Source organism: Arachis hypogaea, chromosome 9, assembly GCF_003086295.3.
Source record: "Arachis hypogaea cultivar Tifrunner chromosome 9, arahy.Tifrunner.gnm2.J5K5, whole genome shotgun sequence".
Classification (NCBI taxonomy): domain Eukaryota; kingdom Viridiplantae; phylum Streptophyta; class Magnoliopsida; order Fabales; family Fabaceae; genus Arachis; species Arachis hypogaea.
In genome coordinates, this window is record NC_092044.1 from 10,188,806 (window position 1) to 10,208,402 (window position 19,597).

Below are 19,597 nucleotides of genomic sequence, written 5' to 3' on the forward strand. Positions count from 1 at the left end.
TATCGACGACAGAAATAACCGTCGATTTTTAGCGTCGAAAATCACGCTTTTTCTTGTAGTGATCTTAATCTAAATAAAATATTAAAATATAATTTAATTATGTATACCTTAAACTAAACACAAAGATTCAATTTAATTTTTATCTCTTAATTTTTTAAATGCAGTCTTAAGATATAAAAAAAAATCATATTTCATAAATACAAATGAACTGCCACATATTTTATATATAAGTATTATTTCGTATACTTTCTTTAAAAAATAATTAAATATTAAAAGAATAAAATATTTTGTTATTTTTATTATGTTATTAAATTTGATCTTACTATATATTAAATTATTATGTAAATTATTTTATTATTATATTCTATATTTTGCCTTCAAAGTCAACTTTTTATATCTGTCGTTATGTTAATAAATTGATTACCTTATAAAAAAAGAATATTAATTTAAAATAACAAAAATTAGTTATCTTCTTTGTATTTTCAGCACAATTAAATATTATTTTTTATATATATGTTTTTAAATAATTATTTAAATATTTTATTATCTCTTACTGATCAATTGTGAAATTTGCATGTCAATATTCATCGAGTAATTTTTTATTATTCAAAATAATTACTATAGGCAAGATTGTGTAAGCAATAAAATTAAAAAAACAAATTGTACATCATTTCAAATAAAGAATATATGTGCTTTCTTATTTATATTAAGAGTAAGCTTTAATTTAGTACTAGTATTATTACAAGGTTCATTATATTAGCAGTGGGGCAAGTGTGCGCAGACCTCTCTTACATAAATATTGAGTGCATTCTTCTATGATGTACATTGCTTCCTTAATATATTCAAATTATAAGGTACTTATTTGGTTGTAAATTAGTTCTCGATTTATAAAGAAAATTGAGAACCCAAACCTAGAAAATAAACCTAGTCTTGGCGTCAAGATTATATTGATGGATACCTTGTAATTATTGTAGATGTAATCATTCAAGATAAGAGTTTTTTGTACATCATAGTACGCCAGAGGATCTTGTCAAAAATCTAACAGATTTAGCATCAAGAACCTTAAAATATTGTTCCTCACTATAATTTGGCTTTGGCACACGTCCTCCTTTTGTTACCGTGAAAGAAGCTCCATTTTCAAAAGCATCCCCAACTGAATGGAATTCCCACATGTTCCCATTTTCGCTGTTGCCTTTTCTCCATGTCACCTACACAACACATAATAATTAATTAAAATAATATATAGAGTATACATAATATAATTAATAAAACAATAATCGAAATAAATTGATGTTAATTAATTAATTTCATTACTGATTATTTAATTTATTTACCTCCTTGTTCTCAGATTCGGGTGCTATAAAGAGATTAGATTGGCTTTTGAGGCTAGGTCCCATGCTTCCACCAATAGCATATTGCATCCATCCCTGATAAAGATTGTTTGCTACATGTGCATATCCATGACGGATCCTATATAAATTTATTAATATCGTCAAATATATTATGAGTCCAAATTATGTATTTTTTGTGTATAAATTTTTATAAACATGAGTCCAAGTTATTAAATAATATTATTTATTAAGCATGTTCCATTTCTCAATCAAAAATTATTAGTCACCTAAACTTTGCAATAATTTATTATGTACTTACCTTGGCATACGCTGGTTACAATTTGGTCCAAAGTGATTGTAGACAACAGTAACTTTCATATTCTGGTCTCTAATATATCCATCATCATGGCCAAGAAGCATAACCTTATCTTGGTTCCGGAACCAGTTATTGGAGATGGTGACATCAGTGGAACCCCGTGTAACATCAAGAAGACCATCTTCGCAATCTTGAAGTGTATTATGATCAATCCAAATCTTTGAAGCAGTGACTAGTCTAATGGCATCGCCATCAACTTGACCCAATGAAATCACCTTCCCATTTGGACCCATCACCAAACCCGGAGCTTGTGCTTTACAATCATGGATCCGAACATTGTGGATTATTACGTTCGTCGCCTTCAAACAAATAACAAACAATTTGTTATGTGGAGTAGTTAGCAATTCAGTATTCATGCATGCATATCAATTTAACTAATATAAATATGTGAATTAATTCATTTTGGTTACCTTAAAGATCATAAAGCATGCGTTATGAGCAATATGGACGTTGGCGCCGCGGCCATCAATGGCGGTAAAGCTACTAATGGCGGCCTTCAAACAAATAACAAACAATTTGTTATCTGAGTAGTTAGCAATTCAGCATTCATGCATGCATTATGCATACATTATGCATATCAACTAAACTAATATAACGGTTTTCAGCTATAATATTAATTGTACAAATTATATTTTTAAGATTGACAATAATATATCCAGTTAATCACTTGGGTTTTTTCCATCAAGTGATGACTCATTACACTCTTAATAGTTAATACTGTGCAATTTTTAATCTCAGTAGCATAATTAGTACAATTAAAATCTCAGAGATTATTTTAATATATACAACCAATATCATCATGCATCACACACTTTGGGATTTAACTCATTTTGATTACCTTAAAGATCATAAAGCATGCGTTATGAGCAATGTGGACGTTGGCGCCGCGGCCATCAATGGCGGTAAAGCTACTAATGAGAAGGGGTTTTGCCAATGTAATTTTCATGTCTCTTTTAAATGTGATCCAAACTTTTTGTTGAATCACAGAAGCTCCATATCGCAAGGTACCATGCTTAGGGTTTATGGGGTCATCACTAGGGTCTATAACTTCATAATAGATGAGGTCACTGCCAATGTTGTTCATCATCTTGCCAGCATAGCCAATGGAGCAGTTTGCGAGTTGCGCGCGGTGGCTCCTCCATTGGGGATCCCGTCTCCAGCACCGGTCAATCACATTCATTTTCATGCCAATTATTTTGGATTGCTTGGCACCATAAGTAGGGTATGGAGAGAAAAGGGTGGCAAGAAAAATGGGCAAAACAAAGTGCCAAAGGATACTAGCCATGGTGTATGTATGTTGTTGGGAATAATGTGTTATGTAGGGTTTTGAAGTAGTACATAGTAGAATTGAGAATTGATTATATATATATAGGCTACGGTGGATGGGAAATTGCTTCAAGTTTGTTGAAGTTGTTGTGTGAAGCTATGGCCAAAGGAGTGTCGGATGCACGAGAAAGCCATGAATAGAAATTGGGGAAAGGTCCAGCTCAACTAAGTATAGTATGAATTAGGCTTAATCTTAAGTTATATGACGCTGTTAGCTAAATTTAAGCAATGACTAATTGACTATATAAGGAAAATTAAGGGAGCAAATTAAAATGGTCTATGTAGCTATAGGCGATATTGATAATTTAATATGGGGGAAATAATGCTATGGTTTTGACTGAAAATAATATTTATAATTATAGATATAAAGTTGTGGAGTTTTTTCTCAATGATACACTTAAGCAGTTAAAAATGAAATTGAGATTGAAAAATTAAGATTGAGAGATAGAGGTTGAGAGATTAAGATTAAATTAAATTTTAGTATTGTATTTGATATAAAAATGTATTAGATTGAACTATATTTAAGTATTATATTTGATTTAAGATAAATATAAAGACTAAAAGATGAATTTAAAATTTAAAAAATTAAATGAATATATTTTTAAAAAAATATTATTAAAATTTTAGTTTTTGTTTCTAAAAGTTTTAATTTTCTGTGTCCTTTTCAATAGAAGAGATTGAAATTTTATATTTTGAAATTGAAATTTTAATTCTAATCTATAAATAACAAACACAATATTAAGTTTCAATCTCTCAATTTTAATTTTAATCTTTAAAAACAATCACTAACTTAGTCACTTACACACACTAAGTTCTTTGGCAAACGCGGCAGGGGATTCGATGGTCTCAGAACGTTTGGACCATTAAATGGTCTCATAACAAAACATATTTTTTAAATTTTTTAATAATTGCTAAATAGTTCTTTTTTAAATTTAATTACAAATTAACCTCATATATTTTATTTAATTATAAAAACTATTTTTTATTTTATAAATAATTATTTTATCATAAATCTATCATGTTTATTAACAATCAAGAACAAAAACAATAACGAATTAGATCTTCCATTGATCCTAATAAATTTTTTGGCTATTCCAATCAATTAAAAGATTATATTTGATCCGTGACGTTCATGATGAACCATAAAATCGTATTTTCTTGAAAACCAATCGATTGGACTATCAAACCAATCGATTGAATTATAACTCCATCGATTGGATTACAGTTTATCACAAAACAATCGATTGAAAATTGCATGGCAGCATGATTTTTGCATAAATCAATCGATTGGTCATATTACCCAATCGATTGAACGATGACTAAAATGGGATTTTTTACAATTCAATTGATTGTTTATACTACCCAATCGATTGAATGCTTCAAAACAACCTGAGGTCTCACTATTCAATCGATTAGTTGTGTAAACCAATCGATTGAATTTATGAAAACAATATGGATATGCCAAATTCAATTGATTGAAGTGTGTATTAGCAACTTGAGGTCTCACTATTCAATCGATTGGTTATGTTACCCAATCAATTGAATTTTGTACGTAACTTCCAATTCAATCGATTGGTCTGAAAATTCAATCGATTGGGAAGTGATGTAAATGTGTTTTTTCGGCTAATATAATCCAATCGATTGAAATTTGAAATTCGCTATCCATTAAACCCATGCGTATTCACTCTTCTATAACATTTTAAAACACCATAACACCCCATTTCTGCCCCTTCTCTCCTCTCTCATTGAATCCAGAAAGCTTCTTCTTTTTCTCTCTTCTTCTTCTCCAATCTCACCAACATCCACTCCGTCCTACATACATATTATTAATCCTCATCCAATTCTTTACAAAACCCACCAAATCAATATCCCAAAATGGCCAGAACTAAGAAAACCAAAAGAGCTAGGGTTGAGGGAGAAAGCTCTGCTTCCGCCAGACTGGTTGCTTCATCACATTACGTGGCAAGGTGGCTGCCGTCTCCAAGAGCACTGAACAACTATGTGGGGAAGTTCAAGTCAAGGGAAATTGTTCCTCCCAGGTACATAACAGCCGAGTTCATTCATGGTAGACATTATAACTTGGTCTGGAATGCTTTGCAAACACAACACTTGACTGATTTTGTACAAACTAAGCATGATTATTACCCGCACTTGGTTAGGGCTGTTTATAGTACTTTAAATTATGTTGTTCCTAAACCTAATGAAACTGGTGAGGAGGCAATGCCGCTGATTGAGTTTGATTTAGGGTCACGACATTATAAAGTTACTTTAGAAGAATTAGCTGAACAATGGAATTTATTTTATCATTGGGCAAAATTTACTGGAGGTCTTGCGGCAGATGAGGAATGGGTGAGTATAATAGAATGGTGGGTTTGCAGAGTCTACAGTATGAGAATCCACATATGGATGCTAGAGGTAATATAAGTTGCAGTGATTTAGGTAATAAACAGCGTATACTGATGTATTTATTTTTGTACATGTTGATTCCAAGAAAACATAATCATGGAATCTTATTTAACGAAGATATTCTAGTGCTTTGGGCTATGGTGACTGGAAAGGAGATAAACTGGCCTTATTTTATGGTTCATCATATGCTTGAAACGAAGAAAGGAAAATCAAGTGTTGGTTTAGGATATGCTTGCCAATGGACCAATATTTTCACCTGGCTTGGAATTGACTTGAGTCAAGAGAAAAGTGTCATCTTGAGTAATGTAGCTAAGATTGATGACAACACTCTAAGACAGATGGGAAGAGATTTGGATGCCCAAGAACCTCAGATCCAAGGACAACCACAAGACCTTGAGGTGCAAGCACAACCACCACCCCCTTCTTCGCCAACAATGCGAGATTTGATGGATGAATTGCGAAGCATGAGAGTATATATGGAGGGGCAATTTACTGATATGAGGCAGCGTCAAGACAGGCAAACTGAAGCTATCAATCGTCAAGGATAAGCAATCAATCGTCTATACACTAATCTAGGCATCACAAACTCAAGAGGCATCATCCCAAGGCCTGGACCATGAAGAAATTGTTATCTAGAACTCCACCTGATCCTATAATCCCCATTGATGCTTGGATGAGAGTTAATGTTAAAGAGTTACAAAAAACTCATAGAACAAAATCTAGGTGTTATTTTGACTGTATCATGAAATGTGTCATGTCACTTTTGAGAGTCCTAGGTATTATTGTTCATTGGGTATTTTGACAATTTTAAATGATTTCATCCCTGTAAATGATATTATGAATTTTACTTTGGAATTGATTGTAACTTTCTCACTGGTTCATGAGATCCAACAGAAGCATAAGTTCTTGCAAGTTATTTCCATGGTGAAAGTTTATTGATGCTGCTACTATTACAATAGTTGGTGCCAACATGATGGTTAGTGAATACTAATGTTGATATCAATTCAATCTTAGGACTTTGTTCTGCTGATCATGAAGCATAGCACTGACATCTTTGCTAGTGTCTTATTCTGCCAATTTCATACATGAGGGCAAAATTTTCTTGTGCTTTTATTAGGTAGTGCAACCTTTTAAGCATATTTTGTTTTTAAAGAAAGTATTATGACAATCTAACTTTCTTATTATACAAAGAAGCTAAAGTAGCAAAAAATATCTTATCTGTGCATGTAAATCTGGGAACTTAATTCACAGGTAGGGTTCTTGAATATTCAGTAGGACTTTTGTACATTTTTATAGGTCATATGTAGAGTTTTTATGATTTTACTGCATAATCTATTTAAACTCTTGGATGATGCAATCAGGTCTTGAAAGTAATCAATTAAAGAATGCTTGCAATCAGGTGTTTTAATGGATTCAATCGATTATTTTGGTAGTGAAATCGATTGATGTACCCTCAATTGCTGATTTAATCAATTGTTTTCTTAGTGCAATCGATTGAAGTATACTTAAGCATTGTTCCAATCGATTGTTTTATTATTGTAATCGATTGGAGTACACTTAATTACTGTATCAATCGATTGGTTTTTAATTCAATCGATTGAATTATCCTCAATTTCATTTTCAATCGATTGTATTGTAATTGTAATCGATTGAAGTACACTTAATTACTGGTTCAATAGATTGTTTTCTAAATTCAATCGATTGAATTATCCTCAATTTCATTTTCAATCGATTGTATTGTTATTGTAATCGATTGAAGGACACTTAATTACTGACTCAATCAATTATTTTCTAAGTGCAATCGATTGAAGTATCCACAATTATTATTTCCAATCGATTGTATTGTTATTGCAATCCATTGAAATACACTTAATTACTGGTTCAACCGATTGTTTTCAAAATTCAATCGATTGAATTATCCTCAATTTTATTTTCAATCGATTGTATTGTTATTTTAATCGATTGAAGTACACTTAATTACTGGTTCAATCGATTGTTTTCTAAGTGCAATCGATTGAAGTATCCACAATTATTATTTCAATCGATTGGTGGGGGCTTGATTACGTATAGTGCCTATCAAACGAGTTTTGAATTTGTTTTTATTTAATTATTAATCTGATGTGTCTAATTTTATTATTATTATTATTATTTGATTATTTATCTACTTAAAAATAATTAAAGATAAGATATAATCATATGAATAAATTAAATTTACTTTGTTAAATTGTAAATAAAAATCAAGATAAAATTTGATTTGTATTTGATTTTAACCAAAAATAAGATATCTTCATCAGTTTTAAGTTTATTCACTTAATTTAAAAATTTTATAAAAGATAGAATTAAAATTTGGTTATCTTTCTTGGGTGTATATATGTGTGCTCAATCCGACTAATTTTTTTATCCGTTGACAAATTCTTTTTAAGTATTACTCATACAATATTCTTCAGTTGTCTATAATCATGGATATTCCTCCTAAAGAAGATTTAGTCCTCAATGATGCATGTAATACACAAAATATGTCACTGGCTACAGACTTTGATCTTATCACAGTTGATCTTGGTGATCAAATTGGAACTATAATTCTTAGTGCTAAGGTAAGACATAATCGGTTTTTAAATTTTAGTAGAATGTATTATGAGTAATTTAATCTTTTATGTGTTCATATTTTAGGATGACCTAGTTATCAATGATTGTGTTATTCAAAGTAAGGATCTAAATAAAAGTGAAGAATTGTCTAGTAAAGTGGAAGAGGTTCTCCGTAACATAGAGGTAATTTAATTTGACAACCAATAATGCAATTTATATTATGTTATACAATCTATATAGTATAAACATTTTTTCTCCCTCTTTTTGTATTTTTACATTTATATGACATTATTTTACCTAAAATGTTTGCAGTCAATGAGAGTTGTAAACATGGCTTGAGACGAACAGATTAATAAAATCCTTGAATCTGTAAGTCGCATTGAGACAATGATTTCACAACTCGGTCTGAACAATGATTTTGAGACTCTGACTAAGCTTTCTGCAATATGGACAACCTAGTATCTCCAACTATAAGAGCCGCAACGAAAAATAAAAATATATCAAAGGTAATGCATGTGCAGTAATGGACAACAACTCATATTTTTTACTATTATATTCTTAAAATGATAATAAGAATTTATTGAATCTATTTTTTTCTTAGGGTAAGACCACTATAGGGACACAGAAAAAATTACCGTTCAATCCCCCAGGCGGAATTAGAAAGCCGAAGATTGAGTCCAAATCATCCAATAAATCCAAGGCGTCTTATGCACTGAGCCAATCCACAAATGGCTATAAAATACCTGTTTATTTCTTTTCCATTACGGACGTAATTACCACTTAGACATCAATCTTTAATTATCTAGTCTCTTATGAGTACTGCTACCATATAGTTGTGTATTGCTAATACTTTTGTGTCAAACATTCGTAGTCAATGCATTGTAAATTTATGCCAACTCCAACCATGCATCTTTTGGAAGATCAGATAAGGGCCTGTGCATATGCATTTTCAACCTCTCTAGATCCATCGTAAGTTAATATGATATTATCTGTGTTGTCGATGAATGAGGACCAATCTAATGTGTTTTTGGTTTTTAAATAATACAGGGAAGAACTTGTGGTAATAGATACAATCAGAGCAACTAGATCAGACTCTGAACATTTTATACCTGACAGACTCATTACTGATAAGTTACACAAATAATCTATTCATTAATTTACATTTGATTTTAATCACAAACGAGTACTTTATTTGGATTATGGTTCAGATTCTTGAATTAGCAGCATTGAGATGCACTGATGATGACCAATCTGATGTAAGTTTCAAGACAACGTGGTAACTTCCATCGAGATTTATGGTATGTTATATAACCCCTAATAAGATAATTTTACTGATTATAAGTTATAAATGTAATGTTGATCTTTATCATGTACTAACAGTTATATTAGTTTGCATTAATGAATTAGGTGGATGTCTTCAGCAAGATAAATTTAAAAAAGATAATGGAACACTATATTTATAAATTTATGCAACCTACTCCTGATTTAAAATTTGTAAGATTTTTTTTGAATATTCATGGTTAGATGTAGTTTTTCATCATTAACAAACATAACTCACGGGCAAATTTTATGGTCTAAATATATGTTCCTATTCAAGAGGGTGACCACTGGTATCTAATGGTAATCTCGGTTTGCAATCGCACAATCTATCACTTGGACACTCATTTTAATGATGACAGAATTCACTATCGTGAATGTGTTATCAAGGCACTAGCAAGGATTTAAAAAAAATTTATTAAGCTTATTTGCCGATATTTTGTTTTTATTATCTAACTAGTTAAATGAAATTAGGCAAACGCACTGGAGCAAGTCATCAAGTCAAACTTTTACAAAGATGATGGCATTCAAGAGTATAATAAACAATTTTATGATTACAAAATTACAAGGCCATAAGATATACCTCAATGTAGTTCAAGCTTGAACTCTGCAACTTGGGTGATGAAGTGGATGGATATGACTTTTGAGTTTAAACCAAATGGTAACAATAAGGTGAGCATTTATAAAAGAACTCCCAAATAATAACTCCAACCATTTTTTTGTACTAATTTATAATGAATAAATTGCAGCTTGAGGATCACGATATTCGCATGATAACCGCTGTGCATTTACTCTGGAGTCGGATCAACCATAAGAAGTCACAAATTATAACATCCGCCAATGAGTTTTGGAATATGCACACAAACCATGAGATGTAAAGATTATAGTAGTAATCTAGATAAAACTTAATACTTTGGTTATTGCCTATTTATTTGTTATGTTTGGTGGATGTAATTCTTTTGTTATTTTTCAATGACTTGTTAAATAGATATTTATCGCTTTGTGGCTTTATAATTTTTCTCTATTTCTATGCACTATATAGATATTTTAATTTAAAAAATCATACTATCTTGATGAAGTAATGTTATTTTCATTTATTATTTCAACAACAATGGCATACAAATATTATGTCTTGGGAATTATATTTTAATTTATATAATTAATTTATGTAAAAAAATTCCAGATCTTTTTATTTGTTTGCATTCTATTTAATTGTTTTCATTTGATCAAGATTTAACCTCTCTATTAAATGTTGACTAGAAGGAAAAAACACCATGCAATATGTATCAATTTATTTTAATAATCTGATCTTATATTGCTAAGACATATGAAGTATATATGTAACAAATTTTTAATCAACTCTTCCTGAATTATCAATGGAAGCCCCCTTTCCAATCCTCCATAAGAGCGATAGGACTTTTAGAGTTATCATCTACAAATTTTACGGTCTCCTCAGGAGCAACACGATCCGTTATTTCCTCATTGTAGAGCTCTAAGAACGTTACTTTCAGGTTGTGCTCCGCATTCTGAGCCTCCAATATATCGAACATCTGTTTCACAGCTCCGCAGATGACACCTGCATCACTCAGAAATTTGCCATTCTGCACAATGAAGAGCACAGAAGGATAATTGGGTTTCCATACAAAACAATTTAGCAGACATAAAAATCATTTAAAATAGGGGAATATTGAAAATCCCTACCCCCAATACATGATTTCAAAAAAGGGGAGGTCAAGAGACATCATCTATACCCGGCATCGAGTCATAAGCCTACACCACTATACAAGGGGGGCATGGTGTAAGATTATACAAAGCCTAGAAATGGTATAAGATTATACAAAGCCAACAAAAAGCTAACATTTGATATAATATTATGAGCAAGTGATATGATTTTCAATCAAAATCAGTGATCAACTTAAAACAATACAAATTTGAAATGTAATCTTGGTTGGTATGTATATAAGCAATTGGCATTTAGCCTGAGCACAAAGAAAATCGAGTCGAGGACATACAAAATACTTTTTTCCATCTAGCAACCCATCAAAAGCTAACAGGAATCAACTTTGCCTTTCAAAATAGAACATCAACATTATTCTAACAAGAAGTGTTGGAGTCCTTAACATCATAGATTCTAACAAGCTTCTCTTAAGCTCATCTTTCATATTCCAAACATAACAAATTAAAAAACCCTAAACACCATAATTGTCCAACCAATAATTACCAGACAAAAAGCAATTAAATCTGAATTTTTCAACTCACAAGCAGTAATAATGTTCTCATAAATGTCCAACTAATAATACTCAGATTTGAATTTAACTGATAATACCTGAGACATGGAGCTCAGAATGTCCTCAAGTTTCTCTCCCAATCCAAGACGAACACCAACTATTCGGTTTCGTGAAAGATTAACAAAACATGTAAGCATGATGTCTCCAGTTCCTGATAGACCAGTTATCATAGTAGGCTTTGCACCCATCTTCGGAAGACAATCGGAGGAAAGTGAAATTAGCGATCAGTCATTTGAAAGAAAGAACTGAAATGCTCCAATGGAAAACGCTTTAAGGCCTGTTTGGTTTCTAGTTTGGATTTCAATGTGTGCCATTTTCATAATTGTAAAGGAAAAACTGAAAATATTGAAAACAACAAAATATTGTTTTCTATTTTCCTTCACAAAATTTAAAAACAGGCAACACTGAAGTTAAAAACGAAGAAATGAAAATGGAAACTAAACAAGACCCAAGGTTACTACACATTTTATGCCATTTGCAAACTAGAAGTTCTATAAAGCATTGCACCTTCAGTTAGTCATCAATATGAATATGATTACTCCCTAAATCGAGATCAGTTACCTTTGTCGCAAGCCATCGTATCTCCGAATAACCTTGTTGAACAAGTGCAGCCATCAAATTGTTACCAAGATTCATACCTTCTACTATGCCAGCAGCTATTGCAAGAACATTCTTGAGAGCACCAGCTATTTAAACTCCTGTAACATCACTGGAGTTATCAGAGATTACAAGCTGAACATTTGCGACAAAATCTGTACATGTAGTTGTTTAACAGTTGATGAATTATTTTTTTCAGGTAAAAAAGAACAAAGGTGGCTATATTATGCATCATCAAACACGAATACTCGAGTCATAAATGAATGAAAAAGAAGTCAATTATGTATAAAACTAAGATTCATTTATAAGGATAGAGGACTCGGCGTGACTGAAGGTCGCAGATGATGTTGACCGCGGCAAGTAAGACGGCTGAGAAGCAGATGACGGCTTGACCGAGAGGAGGAGGAAACAACGGCGCTTGCGATGATTCTTCCTCTATTTGAGGGCGACAACGAGCGACGAGACGACGGCGACACGACAGCGAGCAGCTCTAACCCTCAACCAGAGAAGCCACAAGACGCTGGGGATGACGTGTCGAGCTACATGAGGGACAAGTTCGGGATAGAGGGAAGGAAGAGGCTGCGGAGGCACCAACAACAACGGACGGTGCCGGTAGAACCCTAATTTACAGACTTTGAAGATTTGCTTTTCTGATTCTGATTCTGAATGAGGAACAAAGGGGGGAGGGAGTTAGGAGAAGGTGGGTTGACGCGTTACGCATTTGGTGTTGTTTTTAATCAAACCGGCGTCATTTATAAGAACCGGTCGGATATCACGGTCCGGTCAAACCGGCCAGTCAACGGTTTTTAAACAGTTTTCAATCTGACGGTTTTAAATAGTGGACCAGAGCCTTTACTTTACCGGTTTGACCAGTTTTTTTACCCTTTTTCGCAAACCGATATTTATTTGACAATTATTTCATCTAAAAAGCATACGCACGACTATTGGAAGAATATATAAAATTTCATTAATATAGTGCAAAAAAATAAATAAATACAAATATGAAACTGATTCTCTACGCAAAAATATTAAGTATATGAAGGTTGCTAATTATCACTATCTAACTCAGCCGTCGGTTCTGGATATACGTCGCCATCATCCGAAGCATTAGCTTCATCTTCAATAACGTTGTTGTCAATGTCCTTTTGCCAAGGACATGTTGTCTTCTTATGTCCTTCCATTTGACAAACACTACAATGTTGCCGCTTCTTCCTAGATGGTTGTCCTGAGCCTACACCGCTTTGATGCACATACAGATTGCTATTTTTAGCTACACCTGACTGAGGTTGATTAGTGCATTTGTCTGCAGCCTTGTAAGATGAGTACAATCCCAGAATTAGGTCACGTGTCTCTTCATATCTCTCTGGTACTTTAGCAGCAACAGCAGCCAATTGTTTAGAAAATTCCATCAAGGCACTTTGACGACTAATAACAACAGCATCCCTGGTGAACCCACTTGGATAATTGAGTGCTGATTTAACCTTTTTTGTCCATCTATCCAATACCAATGACCGGGGAATCTCACAAATATCTCTGTCAACCAGAACTTTCATAATATGTTCGCAGGGAATTCCAAATGACTCCATTCTTAAATAGGTACACATGAAGATCATATCTTCTTGACGAAAATCAACGGTCCACATAAAATCGGGCCTCCCATGCTTACACACAATGTACTTTATGCAATCATCATTATTATATATGTTTAGCACCCGCATTGATCCAGCTCTAGAGAGAAATGGCCGAAACAAAAGAAATATCTCATGAGTATATAACTCAGCAGCATATCTCTCTAACAGCTCTATACAAGTTTGCATGACGGGCACCCCACGTGTAGATTCATAATCAACATTAAATTCTTTGAAGCGCAAGTGTGCAACACACCTTTGAAAATACTCTACAAAACGTGTCAAATCATACCGCGACCCCACATACCTTGCCACAACTGAGAGTAAACCTTCACATCTTGAGGTAGTTCTAAAGCCAGCAAAGAATTTTCCTCTTATATATGCAGTAGCCCACATATGCTTCTCTTCGTACATGTTGATCACCCACGGCTTATCCTCAAGACCAAATTCTTCAATAAGTTGAACCCACTTACGCTTAAACACGGGAATCTCGTAGTCTCCCAACATGCTTTTCTGAATTTAGATGTAAACGATGGATTTCTAACATTTCTAGTTGCATTTCGAATAAGGTGCCAAGCGCATAATCTATGTCTGACTTCAGGAAATACATCTCTTACTACATTCCTAATCGCCATGGCCTAATCAGTTATTATTGAGGTCAGGGTCTTGCTCTTCATTGCAAACATAAGCTGACGCAGGAGCCAAATATATGTATCAGTAGTTTCATCCATAATTAACGCATCAGCAAAAACAATTGTTTGGTTGTGGTGGTTAACCCCGCTGAATATAACTAATGGACAACTATACTTGTTCTTCTTGTATGTAGCATCAAAATCAATAACATCCCCGAAGAGTCGGTAGTCTAGTTGGCTAATCCCATTAGACTAGAACAAGTTACGTAATAAACCTCTTGAATCATGACATGCCTTGAAATATAATTGTGGATCCTTCAACCGCATATCCTCCAACTTCTTTAATACTCGTGCTGCATCACTAGGAATTTGACGCCTTTACCAAGCAATCTCATTGTACATATCTCTGGGACCATAGCTAACAAATTCATACCCGCCTGCTTGACTCGCTAGAAGACCAAATATCTGTGAAGTGCTAATCCTTAACTTTAGCATGTTCATCATTTGCATAATATCTGCCTCTGACATTTTTCTGTGGGCAGGCAACATAGCACTGAATTGTGTATCCAATAGATCATGGTTGTGTTCGTCAGAGAAATAAAAGATATACCACCTTCCAGTTTCTGGTACAAATTTAACATCCATTCGGGCTTCATATCCAGTTCTTGTTTCCAATCTAGGCTCCTTCTTCTTTTTTCTATCGTGTAATATTTCTCCTCCCTGAATCCTTGCCTATGACATACAAACTTTTGTTTGTAAATCTCGCCAATACTATTCTTGAAGGTCTTGCTCTTCCTTGCACTAAAGCCCTTCGACTTTGAGTACTTCAGATAAAAATCAAATGCAAACTGCAAAGTAGAAAAGTGATATTTGCCAATTTCCTCCGCAAAATTTTCACTAAATTTCAAAGTTGTAATGTCTTGCACGGAGTCAACCGCATAAGCAGTTTCAAGGATATCTTCTGACTGATCAGATTTAGAAAAATATGCTCTCTCAGTAAATTCATCTCCGAAATCTTGTTCGAATTCATTCTGTTCATCCATCGTATCTTAGTCACTTACTAGCTCTTCTTGTTGGTTAAAGTCATCGTCCTTCTGGTGTTGCTCATTCATCTCAGTATCCGTAAATATACCTGACATCTTAAAAATGTCTAATGAAAAAAAAAATTCAGTACACTTCGTCTTATAACATTACATAAAATAGATAGATTCTAATATTGCTAGCACGGACGGATCCAGAAATTTTAATATGGAGGTGCCAATTTTTATATAATTTTTTTAATCTATAAAAATAATTAACATATAGTTATTGGAGTTAGTTTTTTAACAGATTTATTAAGATACATATAATTATAATTTTTTTCTACAATTTTATTTTTAATATGATAATTACATAAATAAAATATAACAATATCAATTGTACATTATAAATTTATAAAATACCAATAATTTATAACGAGTTTTGCTAAAAATTATCCCATATCTTATTAATTAAAATTCATTCTTTCAAAAGTTTAAAAAAATTTGAAAATAAATTATGAATCATTAATTATTTGAAAGACGCAGTACCCTTATAGAATACAAGATATACGATATCTTTATAAAATTTTTCTTTTTCCAATGTAAATTTAGAAGAAGAATTAATATTTTTTACAAGAAAATAATATCTACAGTACATGATGTGATTACCAACACATAACTACTTAAGTTATTATTAATATAAAAATATGAATGTTAAATATATTAATATAAAAAAACAAATGATTTTTTAAAAAAATAAATATAAAAATTATTATATAAAAACTAATTTAAAAGGTACAAATACTTGAGGGTATGATATAATTAGTTAGGTAAAAAATATTAGTGAATTAAACAATTAAGACATAGATCTATTACATAGTAAAAAATAATACATATCAAACTATTAAATTACATAATATTTTTTATTTTTTAAACACAAATTTTATATATAAGTATAGTTTCTTAAAATTTTGGGGGGTCCAGGCCACTACTCGCCCCCTCTAGGTCCGTCCCTGATTGCTAGCTAATTAATAATAAAAAATAATAACATCTATTTACTTTTTAATATTTCTCAATGTCTGTGAATTAATAAAAGATAAAAAAATATTTTTTCATTACGCAATCAATTTCACGAATAAAGTATCGAAACAAATAATTGCAAAATTAGAGATTCTATTCACTGACCTCGATTTTGTAATCAATACGATGGTTTATTTTCTGAACACTACAATGAAAAAATTGATTGGACCTTTGCTGATTGCTGCAACGGTGATTAACGATGAAGAAATAGTGGATATTAAATAGACAGATAAAAAATAAAAAAAATTGGATATTGAGTAGATGGATGTTCCAAAGAAAAATAATGAAATTTTTTATAATCAAAAGAAAATGATACACGATTTCAATGGTGGGATTGAATAATTGGTGATGGATTATTCACCAATTTATAATGTTAATATTAAGGAAAAGATAAGATTAGAGTATCTAAATCAAAATAAAACCGCAAAAATTGAAGATAAAATTTTAAAGATAACATAGATTAATAACAAGATAATTTCTAAAAATGATAACCAGATTGAAATAGGCGTAGTACACATTTTAATTGATTGGGTTGCACAACCAATCGATTGAATTTGGCAAATTCATATTGTTTTGGTGAATTCAGTCGATTGAGTAACAAAAGCAATCGATTGAATAATGAGACCTCAGGTTGTTTTGAAGCATTCAATCGATTGAAAATTCTAAACAATCGATTGAATTATAAATCCACATTTAATTCATCGTTCAATCGTAATATGACCAATCGATTGATTTATGCAAAAACCATGCTGCCTTGCAATTTTCAATCGATTGTTTTGTGATAAACTGTAATCTGATCGATTGAGTTATAATTCAATCGATTGGTTTGATAGTCCAATCAATTGGTTTTCAAGGAAATACGATTTTATGGTTCATCATGAACGTCACGGATCAAATATAATCTTTTAATCGATTGGAATAGCAAAATAATTTATTAGGATCAATGGAAGATCTAATTCGTTATTGTTTTTGTTCTTGATTGTTAATAAATATGATAGATTTATGATAAAATAATTATTTATAAAATAAAAAATAGTTTTTATAATTAAATAAAATATATGGGCTCAATTTGTAATTAAATTTAAAAAAGGACTATTTAGCAGTTATTAAAAAACTTAAAAAACATGTTTTGTTATGGGACCATTTAATGGTCCAAACGTTTTGGGACCATCGAATCCGGTGCCGACAAACGCGTTGGAGAGGATAAAAGCACGTTGAAGTTCTTTGAACGCTGTTTTTTTATGTTTGGCAACCTTTTTTCTCAAAACGCGGAAGTGATTTTGCAACATAAAAGCGCGTTTGATGAAGCAAAAAATTGTTGCTTCTGCCTTCACCTCAACGTGCGTCCACCTTTGATGATTATTGGTTTTTTCCAAAAGAATTTTCAGATTTGTTTCAAGTTATTTCTAATATTTTAATTTTTTTAATTTTTAATACTTTCTTTTATATTTTGATTTTTTTATTAAATTTGTTATTGTAATTATGTTATAATATGAATTATTGATTTTAATAAAAATGACCAAGTAAATAAAAAATTAATCATACATAACAATAGTAATAAAATTTTACCGTCCAGAATAATACTAAATAAAAGAATACTAAAAATACTCAAAAAATTATAGAATATTATTTTGTTTGATATTGTAAAATTTATGATTGTAATTCTTGTTCACTATTTATTATTCTAATTTGTTATAATATGTATAATTGTTCTTATTGAAAATGATAGAATTAAATAAAAAGTTAATCATAAATAATAATAAAAAGATAATTAGTAAAAAGTTAGAATCCAAAATAGTAAACAAAATAAGATTATTGAGAATACTCATAAAGAGTACTAAATATGTGATTTTATATGTTATTTTTAATTTAATAAATAAATATTAATTTTTATTATAATAGTAAAAAATTATAACAAACTAAAATAGAGTTTTATAAAAAATACTATATAAAAAATATACTAAAAGAAGTATAAAAAAGATTAAATATACTAAAAAATAACATTATAATTTAATATTATATTTTTTTAGTAATTAACTAATTATGTATTTAAAAATGATTTTAACTAATATTATCCAAATAATTTCATTTTATTAAAATCAATTTTAGTATAAAATTACCAAACATATATCATGTTAGCACAAACTCACTTCTATCCAAAATTAATTTTACAAAATTACTTTTATTCAAATTCCACCAACTTTAATCCAAACACACATATTCTTTAGACTAAACCTAATTTTGAACTCAATATAACATATTATTACCAACATCAATCACTTTAACTAAAGTCTAATGATGGGCTTTGTTTTAGTATTGGATTAGATAAAAGATATTTTAAAATTTTGAACTAGACCAACTGAATTTTGTTGCCAATGACTTTTTTTATCGTGTTAGTATAACTTTCTTTTTTGTTGCCAATGAATTTTTTTCTAAATTTAAAAATTATTATTTATATTTATTTAGACTATTTAAAAATACTATTACACTTAAAAAAACTTTTGAATGAAATTTTCTAATTATAATTACAGGATTGCTACACATTTAAATATATTTTTATCTAAATTTATTAAAGTAGGTCCGTATTAACGAAAATCATTAATTATTAAAATAGTGTGATTATACGTGCTGGTGCTTCTTTTTCTTTTTTTTTTTCTCACTCTCATTTCTTCTTCTTCTTCTTCTCACCATCCTTTACGCCGGGAGCTTCTTCTTCTTCGCCTTCTTCTTCGCATTCTTCCTCCTCCTCCTTCTTCTTTTTTGCGTTTCTTTTTCTTCACATGTTTTCTACTTATTATCATTCTTTTGTTGTTGTTGCTATATATTTTTTTCTTTTCTTCCTTCTCTCCCTGGTAAAAAAGTAGTAGATAGTAGAAAGTGAGGAGGAAGAATTTTGAATTATGCAGAACAAAAATGAACCGAAATTATATTCAGAAATGAACTGAAATTATATTTAGAATGAACCGAAAATTAATTTCAGAATGTAAACTCATTTCAAAACAAACACAAAC

General features: G+C 31.1%; 2 protein-coding genes across 3 annotated transcripts; both read right to left on the minus strand.

The window, feature by feature from the left end:
* Positions 1 to 670: 670 nt before the first annotated feature.
* LOC112708848 (probable pectate lyase 4) lies at positions 671 to 3,312 on the minus strand. 2 transcript variants are annotated; one of them, XM_072201864.1, is made up of 5 exons: positions 2,546 to 3,312; positions 2,118 to 2,201; positions 1,651 to 2,006; positions 1,335 to 1,470; positions 671 to 1,208 (listed from the first exon to the last, which is right to left on the minus strand). In XM_072201864.1, the coding sequence occupies exons 1-5, from the start codon at positions 2,990 to 2,992 to the stop codon at positions 1,008 to 1,010; spliced, it is 1,224 nt and encodes a 407-aa protein (XP_072057965.1). In that variant the 5' UTR covers positions 2,993 to 3,312; the 3' UTR covers positions 671 to 1,007. The 2 variants fall into 2 exon arrangements, with proteins under 2 accessions (XP_072057965.1, XP_072057966.1); XM_072201865.1 differs by lacking the exon at positions 2,118 to 2,201 and having other exon boundaries at positions 2,546 to 3,206.
* A 9,961-nt stretch (positions 3,313 to 13,273) lies between these two features.
* On the minus strand, positions 13,274 to 14,362 carry LOC112708849 (protein FAR1-RELATED SEQUENCE 5-like). The gene has a single exon (XM_025760779.1). The coding sequence runs from the start codon at positions 14,360 to 14,362 to the stop codon at positions 13,274 to 13,276; it is 1,089 nt and encodes a 362-aa protein (XP_025616564.1).
* Between the last annotated feature and the right edge of the window lie 5,235 nt (positions 14,363 to 19,597).

Bases quoted from the DNA above. Each gene is read 5' to 3' on its own strand.
- LOC112708849 (XM_025760779.1), bottom strand. From the start codon at position 14,362: ATGTTGGGAGACTACGAGATTCCCGTGTTTAAGCGTAAGTGGGTTCAA.
- LOC112708848 (XM_072201864.1), bottom strand. From the start codon at position 2,992: ATGGCTAGTATCCTTTGGCACTTTGTTTTGCCCATTTTTCTTGCCACC. The intron at 1,471-1,650 runs GTAAGTACATAA...AAATTTATATAG, and splicing joins TGTAACCAGCGTATGCCAAG to GATCCGTCATGGATATGCAC. The intron at 1,209-1,334 runs GTAAATAAATTA...TGTGTTGTGTAG, and splicing joins CCGAATCTGAGAACAAGGAG to GTGACATGGAGAAAAGGCAA.